Source organism: Solanum stenotomum, chromosome 11, assembly GCF_019186545.1.
Source record: "Solanum stenotomum isolate F172 chromosome 11, ASM1918654v1, whole genome shotgun sequence".
NCBI lineage: Eukaryota > Viridiplantae > Streptophyta > Magnoliopsida > Solanales > Solanaceae > Solanum > Solanum stenotomum.
Window position 1 is genome coordinate 47,575,011 of NC_064292.1, and position 20,813 is coordinate 47,595,823.

At 27.2% G+C, this 20,813-nt stretch overlaps 1 protein-coding gene across 1 annotated transcript; it reads left to right on the forward strand.

Annotated features, from left to right (window-relative positions):
• The first annotated feature begins 7,980 nt into the window (after positions 1 to 7,980).
• LOC125845114 (beta-galactosidase 16-like) lies at positions 7,981 to 19,318 on the forward strand. The gene is made up of 19 exons (XM_049524534.1): positions 7,981 to 8,157; positions 13,306 to 13,401; positions 13,510 to 13,622; positions 14,000 to 14,066; positions 14,526 to 14,618; positions 14,693 to 14,836; positions 15,040 to 15,134; positions 16,282 to 16,390; positions 16,490 to 16,574; positions 16,742 to 16,860; positions 16,944 to 17,114; positions 17,207 to 17,388; positions 17,542 to 17,633; positions 17,726 to 17,835; positions 17,932 to 18,039; positions 18,229 to 18,333; positions 18,417 to 18,562; positions 18,745 to 19,063; positions 19,154 to 19,318. Exons 1-19 carry the CDS (start codon positions 7,981 to 7,983, stop codon positions 19,262 to 19,264), a joined length of 2,442 nt encoding a protein of 813 aa, XP_049380491.1. The 3' UTR covers positions 19,265 to 19,318.
• The last annotated feature ends 1,495 nt before the right edge of the window (positions 19,319 to 20,813 follow it).

The window sequence follows — 20,813 nt, forward strand, 5'->3', positions numbered from 1 at the left end:
TTTTTTCCATATCCAGTATTACTCTTTATTCTCTTTTTTATTTGTGCTAAGTTTGAAATTATGCACAAAAATTAAAGAAATAAATTAATAAAGTGAACAAACAATCTAAATTTCAAATATATGAAATATAAATACATATCTCGTCATTAATTCAAGTAGATTTGGAATTGCTCTTTTACTCCAAGAATCCCCCAAACACGAAAATCTAACCTTTTGTATTCAACGACATAAGCAGAAAAAGATATAGAGTTATATATATATATATATATATTCACTTTAAACTATGAATTAATTATGCGTCAGTATGACTTACCAAATAAATTAATGAAAATATAATCAATTACTAAAATTTTGAGTGATATATTCAAATATTTATTGCATTAAAAGATCATCAAAAAGTAGCAAAATATTGCAAAAGAAATAGATTACCAAAATTTTAAGAGATATAATTAGTTATTAATTAATATTACAATAAAAGATAGTCAAAATCTGCAAAAGAAATTTTAAACACTGCTTTATATATAGCATTGATGCAAAATTGGAGAAATTTTTTCAGAAGGATTAGATTTGATTATGTTACTATTGAAATAACAATACAGTCACTCAAATTTATCTGTATTAGATAGAAAATACCTGTGATGCTTGGACAAGATTGAACAAAATTAATAAATTACATAAAGTTATGTATGAACAATCAAGGCTCAAGATATTTCCTCACTATCAATATTGAGATTTGAAAACATACAGTAAGTAAAGAGAAAAGAAGAGACAGATAACGTAGTGGATAGAATTAAGGATAACAATGAGAAGTTATAACTGCTTTAAATTTAAAACTGTTTTAAAATTATTTATCAATTGTAAAAAAATATTAAATCTTTTTTTTAAGATGCCGACATTTGTTATTATGTGTGTATGTTGATGACATGTGTCTATTTTTATTTTAAATTTTGAATTGTAATATTTAATTATTTAATTAGTAATATAATACTTAATTATTTATAATTTAAAATTTTTGAAAATCTGTGGTAGTGACATGTGGCGTTTTTTCTTCTCCTATTATATATAGATAGATTTTTATAATGTAAAAATTGGTGTTTAATTAATATGAATTAAAAATGTATAATATGAATACATGCATAAATCAAATATTCATCAAACACTTCGGCAAATTTTATTTGTGTAACTGTTTTTATCAAAAAACAATAAGAAAAGTGTAAAACATTTATTTTTTATAACTATGCATAATTTTTTTTGACGAAATAACTTTTTTCCTTTTTCTTTGGATGTGATTTTGTAGTTGTTGAGACAAAAGTCACTATAATCAACTTCATATTTAGAATTAACACTATCAGTGAGATTTGTGTATGCATTATATAGATATATTAACTTTTTAAGCATTAAAATCTCTTATCAATAATTGTAAACCGTTAGTTTTTGTTGATTTTTTTTCCTTCTTTGTTTATAATTTTTAATGATTTTAAGTTTTTCGTTTTCTTTGCAGGACGATTGGTGTTTAATTCGATGGATTTGAATCTTTATTTTGATTTTTGATTTTAGTATATTATTAAAGTTATTATCTACACATATTTAATGTATAGCATTTATTTAATGAATAATATTATTTAATAATAAGTTAAATTTTAAAATTGTCAATAAATTAGTATTCATAATTATATTTATCAACTAACACGTATAGTAGTAATACTATAAAAAAAGTAATAAAACCATAAAAGTATTAAATTTCATACTTTTTTCCCTTTAATTTCTTTCTTTTGACATTTAAGCTCTCTTTTCTTTTTTTTGCATGAATTTTCATTTTCTAGAGTTTCAAATTAACTTGATCCATGTTGTATCTACTAATATTGGAAAATTTATTTCATAGAATCGAGAAAAATAGCAACAAAAGATTAACCGAAAGAAAAAACTTTGTTGTGATTTAATCAAAAGAAATGGGTTTAACAGTTGGGGAAAAGATCTGAAATATATTCGAACTTTGACTGAAATTGTTGTTACGATACCGAACTTTGGAAAGGACCTTTTACCCGCATGCACTATTTAATAGTGTATTTTAAAGGTATATATATGCCCACGTAAACATCATAAATATTGCATTATTATAAATAGTAATGTGTCCACGTGGGCACATATATACCTTTAAAATACACTATTAAATAATGCAGGGGGTAAAAGGTCCTCCATAAAATTTGATACCGTAACAACAATTTCGACCAATATTAAAATATTTTTCAGACCCTTTTCCCTACTATAACTTATAAGTTAGTCACTTTTTATAGTGGTTCCATTACACCTGTATAATTGTCTAATAGATTCAAAAAATAATCTTTTAATATATGATAGGCTTTAATACTTTCTTTGAATATAAATATTCTACAATATTATATATGTGTGAGTAAGTTTAATAGTAATCCTAAAAATTTTGAGAAATAGAAAATTTGTATTGTTGAGGATTGTTATTGACATATCTTTAAAATATATGGCTTATTTCTAGCCATTGATTTAACATTAAAAGTATATATTATCTAGTTTAAAATGCAAAAAGTGTATTATTTTTCAAATCTAAAATGTAAAGGGCGTAAAGTAATTTTTTTATGATAAATTTAATTGAGTGATTTTATAAGAGAAAAATCCTAAGTTGAGTGATTTTTTTAATACACAACAAAGTTCGATTTTGATATGTAATTTTCGATAGTTGAGCAACCTTTCGAGATATTTACTCTATATATAAATTATCTGCTAATTTTATCATAAGAAATCAAGTGAATTTATCACACTATAAGAAAAGTGAATTTTAAACTTCATTTTTTTAGGTCAAAATATGAATTCGTTCATTATATGCATATTTATAATGATTAATTTTTCTATCGATCGTCATGATTTATTTTTTAATTCACCATTAAGAAAGAGTTAAAATTCAGTCACTAAAAATAATAATATTCAATTGTAATAAATTAATTAACCCTAAATAGAAAAAAGATTTATGCCGTAGTTTTTTCCATTAAATTTACATTTTGACCTTTTTGGAGAGGCTATTTTCCTCTGAAATGGAGCAAGAATCATCCATGATGTTGACAGGGATTGGGTTTGAGAAATGGATCAAGAAGGATCGATGAGGAAACTACGACATCTTTAGTATCGGGATTCGAGTTTCTTCTGGTAAATTAGTATCGGGATTCAGGGCCGAAAGGTTTGTGGGAGCACATTCAAATTATAAATTTTAGTATATAATTATCCAAAAAATAAGAAGATTGAATCTCTAGTATATTAATTATAAATCTTTGTTTCTCAAGTGTTTTTAGAGAGGAATCCGATGAGGAGGTTATAAATACATAATGAAGTGTTTTTTGTTTGCTCAAGTTTTTGTGTGAACAAAACCAACTTACGATTAAATTATCGGTCTTAATATTAGTATTAATATAGATATGGATAAATTAGTTGTATTGGATGCATATGGCAGTGATGCGAAAATAATTAAATAAAGAATTGAGAATTCATATAATCGATCTTGACTTGAGTTTCGTAGTTATTGTTGTTGTTGGAATACACACAACAAAACGTAATTACATTCTAACAGTTAAACTCAATTATCTGCTAACTAATTAATTACATGGTCTATCAAACATGTCAGACAATGTAATTAATCGTAATTACACCATAACAGAGTGACTTTCGAAACAAGTCCTAATTAAACATGAAACATGTGAAAAATCAAACATCTCTAAACTTTTGGCCTGAAAATTTGGCCATAATAGTATTTTACCTATGTTATTTTACCTTTTAAAACATTTTTACCCTTTTAACTTTAATACTTTTTAACTAAAAATTGAAAAAAAGGTCAGTTTATTTTAAAATAAAAAAGATATTATAATTTTTTTAAATTTCTGCCCAAATTCTGACCAAATTCTCGCCATTTAGCATTACCCTTATTTTTTATTATCCAAACCTCTATTCACTATTATGAATTTTAATTTTTCAAACTAAGTCTACATAAGTTAATAGTCTAGTTAGTAGGGTCTTACGATTATATCTTTTTCATTTTTGTCAACTAAAGACAGTAAATCGTTAATATAAATATTAACCAATGGAATTAATATAACTACTTGAAACAGTTTGAGATAATCGAATTGTTAAGAAGCATCATGCCTAATTTGCAAGACATTTAGGTATAGTAGTTTGTGATCGCAATATATGTCCGTTGTGCATACATTTATGGGCTGACATCGAGGAATATAAGATGAATCCTGTGTTGACAAGTGCTTTTCTTTTTTAGTTTTTTATCGGTGTCTGGTACTTACCATTTCACCACAATACTTGTTGGTATATGTTAACAATTGTTATGGTAAGGATTTAAACAATTTTTGTTTTGCCTTCTTTCTCCTTTCACATGAAGAAATTTTTGAACCCAAACCTCTTCTAGCTAAAAACTAATCTAAACCAATGAGTCATGTAACTTAATTGAGTTTTTGGCCAAAATTATCCTTAAACTATATACCAAATTTAAGCTACATCCTTAAAGTATCATTCTTAGTAGAAAACATCCTTCAACTATTTAAAAGTGAACAATTTTCATCCTTCTACTTGAATTTATCAGAAAACTAATAGATCCCACAAAAATCAACTGATCCCTTCGTAATTATTATTCTTAGATATGCCAAAAATACTATCATGAACTTTTTTGGTAATTGAGTTTAGCATTATGCAAAATCTTTTAATTTGACTTTTTTTCATTTATTTTTCATGTAATTTGATATTAAAAATATTATTAGTTGAAATATGTTTCTTCTCAATTGAATATGCTAGAATAGGCGTTTGTTGGAGACTTCCACTTCCAATAATGTAGAATGACACTCAAATGTGAGACATAATCAATATTTTGATCACTTCAATATCAGATTGTCCAAAAATTTATTGATCTAAATACTGTATAACTTTGAAAAAGGTAACGATAATTAAGCTCCAACTTCTTTCCATTACTAAATGAGAAAAAGAGCATATCGTGTATCCTCACACCTTCCAAACATTTTTTGTTTCAGTAAGCAATGGTGTCTAAGATTTCTAATATTTTTTTCAGGAACTTCGGTAATGAAATTACTCAAGAAAACTTTTGTTGATAGTCACGTGAACTGATCATATTTTTGTAGGATCCCTTAGCTTTGACGATATCTCACAGAAGGATGGATATTGTTAACTTTCAAATACTTAAAGGATGTTTTTTGCTAAAAAAGATATTTTAACAATGTAATTTAAGTTTAAGATATAATTTGAGGATGTTTTTGGCCAAACACTCAAACTTACTTATAAGTACGAAAGTTAAATTTTTAACTTTCCTTCTATAAATAGCACGACTCAATATTATATTCTGCTCTTGTTATGGTTGTTTATAGTCTTTTACTTCTTTCCTTCTTTATATTTTTAAAATTTTTATTACTCATATCATTACTTTACTTTACTAACTCAAAGAAAGACTTGTTTTGGTTTAATNAGTTGAAATATGTTTCTTCTCAATTGAATATGCTAGAATAGGCGTTTGTTGGAGACTTCCACTTCTAATAATATAGAATGACACTCAAATGCGAGACATAATCAATATTTTGATCACTTCAATATCAGATTGTCCAAAAATTTATTGATCTAAATACTTTATAACTTTGAAAAAGGTAACGATAATTAAGCTCCAGCTTCTTTCCGTTACTAAATGAGAAAAAGAGCATATCGTGTATCCTCACACCTTCCAAACATTTTTTGTTTCAGTAAGAAATGGTGTCTAAGATTTCTAATATTTTTTTCAGGAACTTCGGTAATGAAATTACGCAAGAAAACTTTTGTTGATAGTCACGTGAACTGATCATATTTTTGTAGGATCCCTTAGCTTTGACGATATCTCACAGAAGGATGGATATTGTTAACTTTCAAATACTTAAAGGATGTTTTTTGCTAAAAAAGATATTTTAACAATGTAATTTAAGTTTAAGATATAATTTGAGGATGTTTTTGGCCAAACACTCAAACTTACTTATAAGTACGAAAGTTAAATTTTTAACTTTCCTTCTATAAATAGCACGACTCAATATTATATTCTGCTCTTGTTATGGTTGTTTATAGTCTTTTACTTCTTTCCTTCTTTATATTTTTAAAATTTTTATTACTCATATCATTACTTTACTTTACTAACTCAAAGAAAGACTTGTTTTGGTTTAATAAAAAGAAATGGGTTTAACAGTTAGGGGTTGTTTGGTAGTGTGTTAGAAAAATTAATGCATGCATTAAATACTAATACCTTATTTGGTACTTTTTCCATCCTATATATAACTAATGCAAATAATTAATTATAGGAAAAAGAATTAAAAATACCCTCTAACTTTCATTTTTTAGTTGATCGTACCCTTACCGTTAGTATCAAGTTATTCATACTCCTACCGTTAAGAAACTATAAGGTGTTAACGGTACGGGTAATGTCAACTAATAAATAAAAGTTGAGGGGTATTTTTGATCATTAATTTTCTCTTAGTTATACGCTTTATTGTGTATTAAGGTGTGTATTACTAATAAATGGTTTTAACTTTTAATGCATGCTTACGAATTTACTATGATCCAATTACCCCTTAAATATAACTTTTTATGCGATGCATGCTATGTTTAGTTATTCCTATATAAACCTGCCTTATAAAAGAAAAATGTCTCTCATTATTTTTTGCTAAATAAATTATATTTTTTTGTTTCTTGGAATTAAGAAATAATTATTAAGGTGGAGTGAAAATGCAGTTACTATGAATTTTTATTAAAATTTTGATTTTATTAAGTCATTAATTTTATCAAGACGCCCTTGATTACCTACAAATTCAACCGTCTTACAAACTTTAAATCGTATTAAGTCAACATAAATGTCCGCAAATTATTCTAAACAATATTTTCATTATAGAAAACAAATATTTGAATGCAAAATGTTAAAACTAATTAAGATCGTTCCTTGGTTCCTCCCAACTAACAAGAGTAACAAAACAAAATTTCTCCAACAAGATTTTCACATAGTCATGATCACCGCTACTATAGTTATTTTATTTTATTTTCTTTTGTTTTGATTTCAAGAAAATTTGTATGCCTTTCCAACCTAATTATAAGAATCACAAAAAAAAAGGAGATATTTATATTATATAATTTTTTCCTATACAATGGAAAACTTTACAGATTTCTTAACAAAATTAACGTGTAAGATATATAGATGAGCAAATTAAAATTGAAATTATCTAAATTTTCTTAGGTCACAAGTTTTGAAATTTGTAAAAAAAATAAAATATAACTTGATCATTAAAAATCGAGAAAATAGTCAACTACGGCAAGTAACGGGGGATTCATATGCCGGCAATTTTTTTTAATGAATACCATAAGTTTTTCAAAATATTTTCAATATATAAATTTGAGATTGGAGAACATTAAAAGTGTAGAAAACTTAATATAAATTAGTAAAAGTAATTTTAGAGGGAAAAACTTTCATTATTCAATATAAAAGCAAAATATGAGTGTATGTCTCCTTATTGTCATTTTCCTCTTTTACGTGATACAGTTCAAATTTCGAAATTCAAACAGTTTAAGTTTGATAGTAAATTTAAACATGAAATATTTAAGTTTTTAAAAATAATTCTTTTATGTTTTAATACTGTAAAACAATAGTTTGCAATTCAAAATATTTAAAAGATATATGAAAAAATTATGATCAAGATAAACTTATTTGTATCAAAATTTCAAAAATGATTTTAAAAAATTACATATAAACCTAACAAACATATGATGTCATGAGTTTAGGTCACAAAAGTAATTTCCTTTTATAACACTGAAATACACGCAAACTTCCTCCTATATAAACTTTGCCTTGTAAAAAAAAATTAAATCTCTCATTACTCTTTGCTAAATAAATTATAAATTTTTTTGTTTCTTTAGATTTAAGAGAAATAATTATTAAGGAAAATGAAAATACAGTTGATGTGGTCGAACACGGCGCCATTAATAGTGGTGATGATGATGGTGATGGTGATGGTGGTCGTCACGGAAAACGTTACGTATGATGGAAGGTCATTGATAATAGATGGCCAAAAGAAAATGTTATTTTCTGGTTCTATTCATTATCCAAGAAGCACTCCCGATGTATGTATTTTCTCTCTATCTTTTACTTGCTATACGCTATGAATTTCATCGTTAAATTACTTTTTATTTATTAGAATATTTTGATAATTCATCGCTAAAATGAATAATGAGTTTTGTTTTTAGCTATATAGAAGTAGTATTCGTTATTTAAGACTATATTTACTCAGAAATGAGTTCAGAATTTTTATTCGATTCAAAATTGAGTTCTTTTTCAACTAAAATTAGTGAGTTCTGCCAAACACAAAATTAGTACTAGGGTGGATCTGTTCCTTCGAAAAATTCTGTTTATATGAGATCTTTATCAATTTTGTTTAATATGTTTATAGTAATAGGTAATTTAGCATATAAAAAATTACATGTAATATACTCCCTCTAATCCGTATTAATTGAACCCACCATTTAAGAAAAAAATTAAGGACATAAATTAAAACAAATCCCAACAATTTTTTTGAACTTAAAATAATTTACTTATTTTGAACTATGAAAAAAAATTCAGTAATTCAGTTAATATGAAACAAAAACGGTAATTAGTTATCTAACTTAATTGACTCTTAATGACAAAAACTGTAACTCTCATCTACTGCATTTAAGTTTGTTGAAATTATACTTGGTGTAGTACTCCGTTTGTCCTACAATAATTGTCCACTATTGAGTATTGACTTGACACAATCTTTAAGAAATAATAAATAATATGGGTAATATTATTATATTATCCTTTGATTTTATTAAATTTAATGTTTTGAGAAATATGTTAGATGATAAATAATATTTAATAGCAAGGATAAAATAGACGACACAAAAGGTAAATTATCTCTTGATTTTTTAAAAATTGGATAAGTATTGTTGGATAACTATTTTTAGTATAATGGATAACTATTATTGGACTGAGTCAATTAATATAATTGACTCGGTCGCTTATTTGGTATTTTGTGTATCAACATATAATTTTAAAAAATAACTAGTAGAAATATTATAATAAACAATTTCTTGCTTTTCTAAATTATTGAATATATTTGAATAAGTATATTTTAGTTACATCGTTGGAAGAATTCATTTGTAAATGTAACAAACAAACAAAATTAACTAATAGTAGTTTTTTTAAAGAGACTTAATAATAAGGAATTTATATTTGGTTCTGCCGTTTGATATTCAAAGTCTCTGGTGATAATTACAAAGAAAACAATAAAGATTCTACTAGTTATCTTATTTAACATCAAAATAATTTCTTGTTTTTCTGAATTATCCTTCTGTCCATTTTTAATTGTCGTTCTTTTCAAAAGTCCATTTGATTAATTTTCAAAGTTAAATTAGGTTACATTAATTTGATATTTAAAATAAAAAATTTAGATATTCAAAAACTATTCGAAAAGTATTATAAATTTCAATTATTTTGCATATCAATATGATGAAAAAATACATCATAAAATATTTGTTAAAATTATTATTGTTTGACTCTAAAAAAGGAAACTATGATAATTAAAAGTGGACGAAGATAGTATTGAATATATTTGAACAAGTATCTTAAAGTTACATTGTTGGAACTTGGAAGAGTCCATTTGTAAATGTAACAAACACACAAAATAATTTAATAGTTTTTTGAAAGAGTCTCAAATAATTAAGGAATTTATATCTAATATATTGCCGTTTGATATTCAAAGTCTCTAATGATAATTGCAAGGAAAACAACAAAGACACCACTAGTTATCTTATATTTAACATCTAAAAAATTGAGTTTTTTTTTTTAAAAGTTTCTAATCAATCACAAAACACAAACTTTCATCACCATATTTTTCCAATTTCTTCATTTTTCATTATTGTAGAATTACAAAATAAATATCCTCATCATTTTTAAATTTTGTGTGATATTATTTAATTGAGTATAAAATTTAAAAGTACCATTGTTTTAATGCAAACAACTTTAAAAACTAATTATCTAAAAGGTGAACTACCTCAGTCCCAATATGTGTAAAATATATGTAGGTAATTTCTTTTATTTGTTTAGGGTGACTTAATAATGAAGCTAGTAAAGTGTTTAGTTTAGGTCTCAAAATATTGAGGCGTCAACAAATTAAAAAGTTCCAAATTCATTTAAAAAGATATTATCTACCATTTATATAATGTATTTTAGAACTTTAATCTATCTTTTACAAAATGTATTTTAGAACTTTAAATTAAATTATTCAAATCTCTATATCAATTAATAAAAATTTTATAATATCATCCGAGAAATAACATCTCATTAATAATAATTGATCCTCAACATTAAAAATAACATGTAAAAAAAAATAAAAATTGCAAACTATTTTCTTGGTAAGACAACTGTGTGTATAAATATACTTAATACTTTTTATTAAAATTTTAATTTTATCAGGTTATTAAGGCCTTATTTGGTCTCATTTATTTGCACAATGAGATAATTCCAACCTAATCACATTAAGTACATTTTTTTTTTCAAAAAAAGAAATATATGTTAGATTAGTGAAAAAAACTTAACACCGTTGAGAATTTAAAATTCATATTTTTATTTTTTCTCTCTCTCAAACTTGTATCTTCTTTTTCTTTCTGAAAGCAACTAGTATCTATTAATTAGTCAACCCAATATTTTATATTTTTTTTCTTAAATCAGCAAATTATTAAATCTCGTTGAGATATTTTCGAAGTCAATTCTCCATCTTTATTCTATATTTTTAATACCTATTTTCAGTTATGAAACTAAAATTTAGAGACACCAACAAGATATCATAACTCAAGTCAAACAAAAAGAAAATAAAGCATTAAGATTTTTGTAGAAAAAAGATAAAAGAGAGAAAAGTTTGGTGGTAGATATTCTAGCATCAAGAGTTATCTTTGAGTTACAAAATTATAGAAACGAAGAATTCAATTTGCGGTCTGAATTTGTTCCTTTATGGATTTAAACAAACGTTCTGAAATGGGTTTGTTGAATTTGGTTTTGCAATTTCTTTTTACTAAATTTTAAATGGTTTGAGTTATAATTTAAATATGCTTTGAGTTATCTTTGAAACAATCCCAGAAATAAGAGAAGAGTCTATTGAAATTTTTGTATGTTTAACAATAAATAAATTATATTTGTTCAAATATTAAAATAAACCATCTTATCATTTAGTGTTCAGATCTAGAAACAACATCTTTATCATCGAACCTAATTTTACTAAGACACCTTCACCACATACAACAAATTCGATAAATTCACATACTTTAATCATATTAATTCAACAAAAATGTCCACAATTTATTCTAAACAACATTTTCATTATAAAAAATAAATATGTGAATGCAAAAAGTTAAAATTGAGATCATTCCTTGATTCTCCCAATTAACAAGAATAACAAAACAAAATTTTTCCAACAAGATTTTCATTTCGTCATGATCGCCGCTATTATAGTTACTTTTTTTTTTCTTTTGATTGATTGCTTAGAAAACTTGTATGTCTTTCCAACTTAATTATAAGAACTAGAAGAAAATATATTTATGTTAAATATTTTTTATTAAATTATAATTAATTTTAACTATATATATATATATATATATATATATTATATTTCATAGTGCAAAGAGTTAAAACTACTCCCATATTTTGATTCCTCCCAACTAACAATGGTAACAAAATAATATTTCTCCAACAAGATTTTCATGTAGTCATGGTCACCGCTATTATAGTTACTTTTTTTCTTCTTCTTTTGTTTGGTGATAGAAAAATTATACGTTTTAAAAAAATAATTATAACAACTATAAAAAAGAAGAAGATATTTATATAATAAATCGTTCGTTAAAATAATAATAATTTTTTATATATTTAATTAGCAATTATAATTATTTTGACCGATTGATCAAATATTTTAAAACCTTTAATTTAGTCCTTATTTAACTTGTTTGAATCATTTTTGGATTATTTTTCTTATTAAGTGATGCAATATTGAAAGCGAACTTATTAAAAATATACACTTGACATAAAAGAACATACATTTTAACCAAATATTTTGCACGAGATATTTTCTTTTTTTATGTTTAGTTATTGAATGATTATTTCTTTAACCACCTATAATCATTTCTCTCAAGTTTATAATAATTAAAATGAATCATATTTATCTTACCCTATTTTTGATCTTTGACCAAAATTGACCGAAATTGTTGTAACAATTTCAAACTTTGGGCAGGTCCTATAATCCCTACACCATTTAATAGTGTATTTTAAAGATATATAGGTGCTCACGTGGACATCATAAATATTTCATCATTATAAATAGTAATTTGTCCAGCTCGACACTTATATATCTTTAAAATACACTATTAAAGAGTGCATGGGGTAATAGGTCCTGCCCAAAGTTTGGAATTGTTACAACAATTTCGATCAAAATTCGAATATATTTCAGACCTTTTTGGTACTTCATATTTGAAGTTGTGGTTAATACTTTGAAGTTATTTGATGAATATTTTAAATTCGTAAAAAACGAAATCTTTATGTCTTGCAAGTATATATATAATATTGTATAGAATCATTGTATACTCAATGTATAAATAGTTGGATGAAATAATTGACTATGCAGGTATAAACAAAAAAAATTAAGTAGGTACTTAGTTGTAATATTTATATTAAACTTCAACTATCATTATTTTTAGAGAGAAGTATCAAAAACACCTTTAAACTTGGCGCAAATTATTAGTTTCATCCTCAAACTATTGACAGCCTTAAAAACACCCCTTTACTTGACTAATTGAAGCTAAATCCACCCCAGATCGTGCAACATAAGTGAAATACACTCCTAAATTCTCGTCAAATTTAGGGGTGTTTTCAACACTTCTCTCATTTTTTACTCCATGCTCCTACAAGAGTTTGAGACCACTTGCTATGTCATGTTGCATATTGAAAGTATATCGGGGGTGTATCTAAATTTAGTTATCAAGTACTCGTGTGTTTTTAAGGCTGTCAATAATTTAGAGATGAACTAATAATTTCCGCCAAGTTTAAGGATATTTTTTATACTTCTCTCTTATTTTTAATTTCACATTGTTTGCCTATCATTTTCAATTTTTGTGACATTCCATAAAGACAAAATTTCATATGTAACAAGACGTGTAATGTGATAACTAATTTTTCTTTTCGAATTTGTTTTTACTTATTTATTAAAGATGTGGCCATCTTTAATATCGAAAGCTAAACAAGGTGGAATAGATGTGATTGAGACTTATGTATTTTGGAACCTTCATGAACCCCAACCTGGACAGGTATTGGATGCAATGTTGTTATCAACATTTTTTTCGAATTATACGTTTACGCTAAATACTTTGTGCACTGAATTATTATTATTATTATTATTTTCATGTGATGTCAAGTATGATTTTAGTGGAAGACGTGACATAGTAGCATTTATAAAGCAAATTCAAGCACAAGGTCTCTATGCTTGTCTTCGTATTGGACCCTATATTGAGGCTGAATGGACTTATGGGTAATTAATAAAAAAAACACTACAAGTATTAATTTTTTTGGGGAAAAGGATTCGAAATATATTCGAATTTTCGGGAGGACCTATTACTCCTGCACTATTTAATATTAGTGTATTTTAGAGATATATAGGTGGTCACGTGGACATAAAAAATATTGCTTAATTATAAATAGTAACTTGTATATATATTTAAAATACACTATTAAATAGTGTGGGTAAGAGGTCCTGCCCAAAGTTTGAGATTGTTACAACAATTTCGGTCAAAGTCCGGATATATTTCAGACTTTTTTTCCATTTTTGTTTTAATCCAAAAAAACAATTCAGTATTATATTTTGATATATTTTCTTTGTATTTGGCTAATTTTTTGTTGAATTTTTAGGGGCTTCCCATTTTGGTTACATGATGTCCCTGGCATTGTTTATCGATCTGATAACGAACCGTTTAAGGTACGTAAATACGTAATAATACCTTTGTCTTTGAATTTTTTTGTTGGGTAATGTCAATATCCTGCCTATAGCAAATTCCATGAGGGGTTGCGTATCCTGGATCGGAGTCATGATCAAACATGATGTTTGCTTGGATTTAGTTAAGAAATAAAGTTGCGTCTTTGCTATGAGTTATAACTTTTGGTATGATGATAAGTGTTTGATCTTAACAAGTGGTATCAAAGCTAAGGTTGTGGGTTCTTGTTGCAAGAGCAACATTCTGCATGAGGCAGGTGTAGGGAGTGAGATTGTTTGTTTCGTGGATTTAGTTAAGAAATAAAGTTTTGACGTGATGGTAAGCTCTTGATCCTAATAGCCTTACTGTTAAATTTTCGATTCGACCACTTTTTTATTTTTAGTTTTGTTGGTTTGAATTTGTAGGAAAATTAACTGTTTTTTCTCTCTCTTTTTTTGCGATAGTTTTATATGCAAAACTTTACAACAAAGATAGTGAACTTGATGAAGTCAGAAGGGTTATATGCGTCACAAGGAGGTCCAATTATACTCTCACAGGTTAAATAACACGTTAATTACTTATCACGTCTTGCTTCACGAGAGCTAATTTGAATAGTCTTTAACTTATACAGATAGAGAACGAATATCAAAATAAAGAGAAATCATTCGGAGAAAAAGGACCCCCTTATGTTCTTTGGGCAGCAAAAATGGCTGTGGAACTTGAGACTGGTGTACCTTGGATCATGTGTAAACAAGATGATGCTCCTGATCCTATTGTATGTTCCATTTTCGATTCTTATTTTTATCGTAACAAGTAAACTGTTTTATTTTTTAAGATCCTAGTCTCACGTAACGTTTTAGTGACCTCATAAGGTAAAATAGTTACATGATTGATATCTTAATGTATGAAAATTAAACTCGTTACTTATTCATGATGTCAAGTGTTTGCACCACTAATTTAAAATATGTTTGTGTGTAGATTAACACATGCAATGGAAGGACTTGTGGAGAAACATTTAAAGGGCCTAATTCACCAAATAAGCCTTCAATTTGGACAGAAAATTGGACTAGCTTGTAAGTATTTTAAAACTCTATAAAATTTAACCACTTCAAGCCAAAATTACACAAGTATTTTATAGCGTAGAGGTGTTTGACGTACTTTTTGGGGGAGAATAAGTGATTTTTGAATAGTAGTAGACGTCTAAAAAAGCTTTAAAAATTTTCACTTTTGAAGCCTTGGTCAAGCACGAATACCTAATCGAAATTGTAAAAACTATTTTTCAAATTAATTAGTCAAACACAAACAACTACTCTTCACAAGTATTTTTTCAAAAAAACATTTTTTTCAAAATAAGCGGATTTCAAAAGTTTTGACTAAGAGCCCGTTTGGATTGACTTAAAAAAAGTAACTTTTTAAAGTGCTGGAACTTATTTTTAAAATAAGTAGTTATGTGTTTGGATAAAAGTGCTGCAGTTGAAAAAAAAGTTGTTGATGTGTTTGGCAAATAAGTGTTGGTAAATACTTTTTTTTATCAAAATGTTTGAAATACCCTTTAAGCTGTTAACATGATAAAAAGTTGATTAATTTAAGGTTTTTATACTTAAAAAAAAATTAAAACAAAATTAATTTATGTTTTACATCCATAAGTAATAATATTTTCCTATCATTCACATATTTCTTTACCACCTTATAAGAGGAATATAAATTCATATTTCAGAAATAATAATAATAATAATAATAATAATAAAATGATAATAATAATAATAGTAATAGTAATAGTAATAATAATNAAATATGTTTGTGTGTAGATTAACACATGCAATGGAAGGACTTGTGGAGAAACATTTAAAGGGCCTAATTCACCAAATAAGCCTTCAATTTGGACAGAAAATTGGACTAGCTTGTAAGAATTTTCAAACTCTACAAAATTTAACCACTCCAAGTCAAATTACATAACTATTTTATCGAGTTGAGGTGTTTAACTTACTTTTTTGGGTGCGAAAAGTGATTTTGAATAGTAGTAGAACTTGAAAAAAGCTAAAAAAAATTCACTTTTGAAGCCTTGGTCAAGCACGAATTCTTAATTCAATATTGTAAAAACTAATTTTCAAATTAATTAGTCAGACACAAACGACTACTCTTCAAAAGTATTTTTTCAAAATAAGCGGATTTCAAAAGTTTTTCAAAATTGCTAAAGTATTTTTTTAAAAAAAATTGTAGCTATCAAGTGTATGGGGAAAATGCAAAATACAGATCAGCAGAAGAAATGGCCTATCAGGTTGCTCTATTTATTGCTAGGAAGAATGGGACCTACATAAACTATTACATGGTAAATTTTCATGATAAAATATTTTGATCTTATTAATTTTTATATTACTTATCAGCCAATATCAACTTATTTGAGATTGAGGCGTAATGCGTTTTGCAGTATCACGGAGGCACAAATTTTGGTAGAAGTGCTGCAGAATTTATGATTACAAGTTATTATGATCAGGCCCCACTTGACGAGTATGGTAAGCTATTCTAAAACTAATCAAATTTAAGTTACACACTAGCACTCTTCACGCTAGGTGAATTTTACCTTGCGATAGCATATTACTTTATCATTTGTATCGAATCACGTATTACTAATATTATGTGAATTGTCTATACATAGAACGTAAACTCGTTTGTTATGCAGGTCTAATCAGTCAACCAAAATGGGGTCATTTTAAGGAATTACATGCAGCAGTAAAGCTATGCTCTGAGAACATACTTTCTACTTTTCCCACAATGCATTCTTTAGGTCCACTACAGGAGGTAATACATTACACAAGCCCTGTTTAGTTGGTCGGATTTACTGTTTACCTTTTTTCTAACCGTATACATAAATTATGCATTAGGCTTATGTATACGGTGGAGATTCAGAAACTAAATGCTCAGCATTACTGGTGAACACAGATCGTAGTTACAGAAATATAACAGTACAATTCCGGAATTTGACATATCAATTACCTCCAAAATCTATAAGCATATTGCCTGACTGCATAACTGTTGTCTTCAATACAGCTAAGGTAGATTCATTTTGAAAATCAACTTTCACGTATAAACTTTATCTACTATAACAGTAAAGTAACAGAACGGTTTTCATGTGGGATAATGTTAGGTGAGTACACAATTCAATACGAGAACTCCGACTACAGTATTCAAGTTTGATAGAGCTGAGAAATGGGAACAATTCCATGAGATAATTCCGCGATTTGATGCAACAACAGTTAGATCACAAACATTGTTGGAGCAAACAAATACTACAAAAGATGTCTCTGATTATCTTTGGTACACTGCTAGGTAATCAAAATTCAAATAACTATAGTATATATGTTAGTTAACTTGCTTCAATATGATTGATTTTTCGTATCAAATTAACGAAAATCTCTTCATATATTATTAAAAATGTCAATAAATTCTTCTAATTTAAGCCAAAATTGATGTGATATATAGTTTGGAGCAGGAATCAGAGGAGCAGCAAGTTAAACTAAGTGTGAAGTCATTAGGACATGTTTTACATGCTTTTGTCAATGGACATCTTGTGGGTGAGCACTTTTCGATAATAAATATTAATTTCATTGGGTATGTTGTTGTTATGGTTATCGACTTGTTAATTGTCATGTTTTTTTTTTTGTAGGTTATGGTCATGGACAATTTAGAAAAACATCATTTTTAGTAGAAAGCACGATTTCTCTAAATAAAGGGAAAAACGAAATCTCATTTCTTAGTGCAACAGTTGGTTTACCGGTTTGTACTTTAATCTTTAATTTTATTTTTCTCAAAAAAATATTCACCAAACCAAAAATAGATAACGAATTTACTCTTCTTTTACTATATATGCAGAATTCAGGGGCATTTCTTGAGCGTAGGTCTCTAGGTGTACATTCAGTTATGCTTCAAAACGACAATCGAGGCCTCAAAAACTTCACTGATTTTTCATGGGGTTATCAGGTAATAACCACGCTGAATTTAACTTATATACACTAACTTATAGTGTAAATATAAATAAACATCCATGACTTGTGACTTAAAACAGAGGATCTCTGATTTTAACTTTCAAGTGAATCCTAATTAGTAACTAATTTCTTAACCTATATTGAGAGAGTTAAGATTTTATTTTAATTACATGATGTTTTTAAGGTTGGATTGTTGGGGGAAAAGTTACAAATTTACTCATCAGAACGTACAAAGAGTGCTAATTGGAGCAGATTAGACTCTTCTAAACAACAACTTACATGGTACAAGGTAAGTAAATGTACATATACATATAATTATGTATTTCTATAAACTTTATATTTGTTGTTTAACTCGACATTGAAATTATTCAGTCCATTTTCGATGCACCAAAAGGCGATGATCCTGTTACCCTAAATCTTGGATCCATGGGGAAAGGTGAAGCTTGGGTTAATGGCCAAAGTATTGGAAGATTTTGGCTCTCCTTTCACACACCTCAAGGCGTTCCTTCACAAACTTGGTATGTACTAATATATATACACGTCATCCGTACAATTTAGCTGGTTATAACAGGTTATCAATCTATTGTTACTATGTAACACTTACTATGTACAATATTATACATATTAATTATTAGTACATCGAACTTAAAACTCAATTAAAGAAGTGTCAATAATGTTCCAAATGTGTATGTATTTATAGGTACAATGTTCCAAGATCATTTCTCAAACCTAAAGACAATGTATTGGTGTTATTTGAGGAGGAAATAGGCAATCCTCTTGGCATCACCATTGACACAATTTCAATCACCAAAGTATGCGCGCATGTCACAAATTCGAATCCACCACTAGTAAACTCTTGGAGGAAACATGGTAGAAGACCTAAAGTGCAACTTGGTTGTCCTCCAAGAATAAAAATTTCCAAGATTTTGTTTGCAAGCTTTGGAAATCCAATTGGTGATTGTGATGATTATGATATTGGACTATGTCACTCCTCTAACTCTAAAGCCATTGTGGAAAAGGTACATTATATTCTTTATCCGTTTTTAAGGGTTGTAAAATTAGCTCATGAAAATATGACTGGTTAACTCGTTTTAATTTGAATTGTGTAGGCTTGTTTAGGGAAGAGCAAATGTACCATTGCTCATTCAAGTAAGAAGTTTGGTGGTGATCCATGTCCTGGAATTTCTAAGTCTTTGTTGGTTGATGTTCAATGTAAATGAAACCATCATGATATATATGCTTTGTTCATTAACAATGGAATATTTAAAAAAATTAACTAAAGTAAGGTATAGAGTACATTCATTGTTATGTATGTGTACATTTTATATAATTACAAGTTGAATTTGTTCTTTAGACGAAAATGTCAAATTTGGAGAATGATTTTTGAAATTAATTCATTATATTTCAATATGTTATTATATTAAGTAATTAACTTGCTATTTTGAAGTGTTGTATAATGTTTTTAGCACAGAATATAAAATTTCAAGTAAGATTTACTCTCTTGGAGCTTTGAATAACTACTTTTATGTGATAAAAATGAGCATAAAAAGTGATTTTTATTTGATAAAATTTAAAGTTTAATGACTTTTATGTGACAAAAGTAAAATTATGTGATAAACTTTTTGAATGTCTTTTATATGACAAATACTTAACAATAAAAAATTCAAACAATTTACAACTAAAAAGAAGAAAATTGAGTCCAGACAAAAAAAATTTGAAATTGTGTTGGCGGTAGTGATGAGAGTCCTTTATACTGTTAATTGGTTGACCAAAAGATCCATCAAAAACATCAACATAAGTTGTTGTATAGTGATGAGATTATTTCACCCTTAATAAGAAATTTCGAGTTCGAATCTGGAGATGGAGAAAATTTTGTTGATAGCACATGAGTTGTTGTGTAGTAATAAGATTGCTTCACCCTTAATCAGAAGTCTCGAGTTTGAATCTAGAGATGAATTTTTTTTTTGTTGGAAGCACATGAGTTATTGTGTAGTGATGAGATTACTTCATCCTTAATCAGAAGTCTCGAGCTTGAATCTAGAAATGGAAAAAATCTTATTGGCAGTGTCACCTCCAAATAAATCATGCAGTGTGTTATTCAAATTTAATCGGAGTTTCAATATGGACTTGAGAACATTTTTAAAAAATATTCCATCAAAAATACTACTATATAACTACTAAGGTTACTTTTCAAATGTCAGGCTTTACCACAAAAATAAAAATGTAATGTCTTCATGTGACAAGTTTTGTCACTTTATCTTCTGTCTACATGTATGTTAGTGGACTCACACTGTCAAGGGGAGGTGGGGGGGACAGTGACTACTGAGATTTTTTCTCATATATAATAAAAGAAATTGGATTCAAATTTTAAAAATATTTTTTTTTTCTTTCTAATCTCTATACCAATTTCTCATCCCCATGATGTAGGACTTTTTAATCCTTCTCCGCATATTCAGACTTCAACTCGAACGTGAATACTTATAAATGGTTGTCCAATGGTTCGTACGTCAACACTTATATATGAGGGTCCAATGATGAACACCAATTGAGATGATACTTACTCTGATATCATACCCTAAAAATTAGCTCACGGGGGGAGATTTGTCCAAAATCTCCGTATTATAAGTTAAAGTGATAAAAACACTTAATCATCAATTTGTTGACTCTAGGACTAGTAGTTGGGTCATGAAATTTGCCCACACATGTTCCACGGAAATATCATTATGTTTTTTTTTTGTACAACCTCTCTTTCTTTTTTTAAATTAAAAG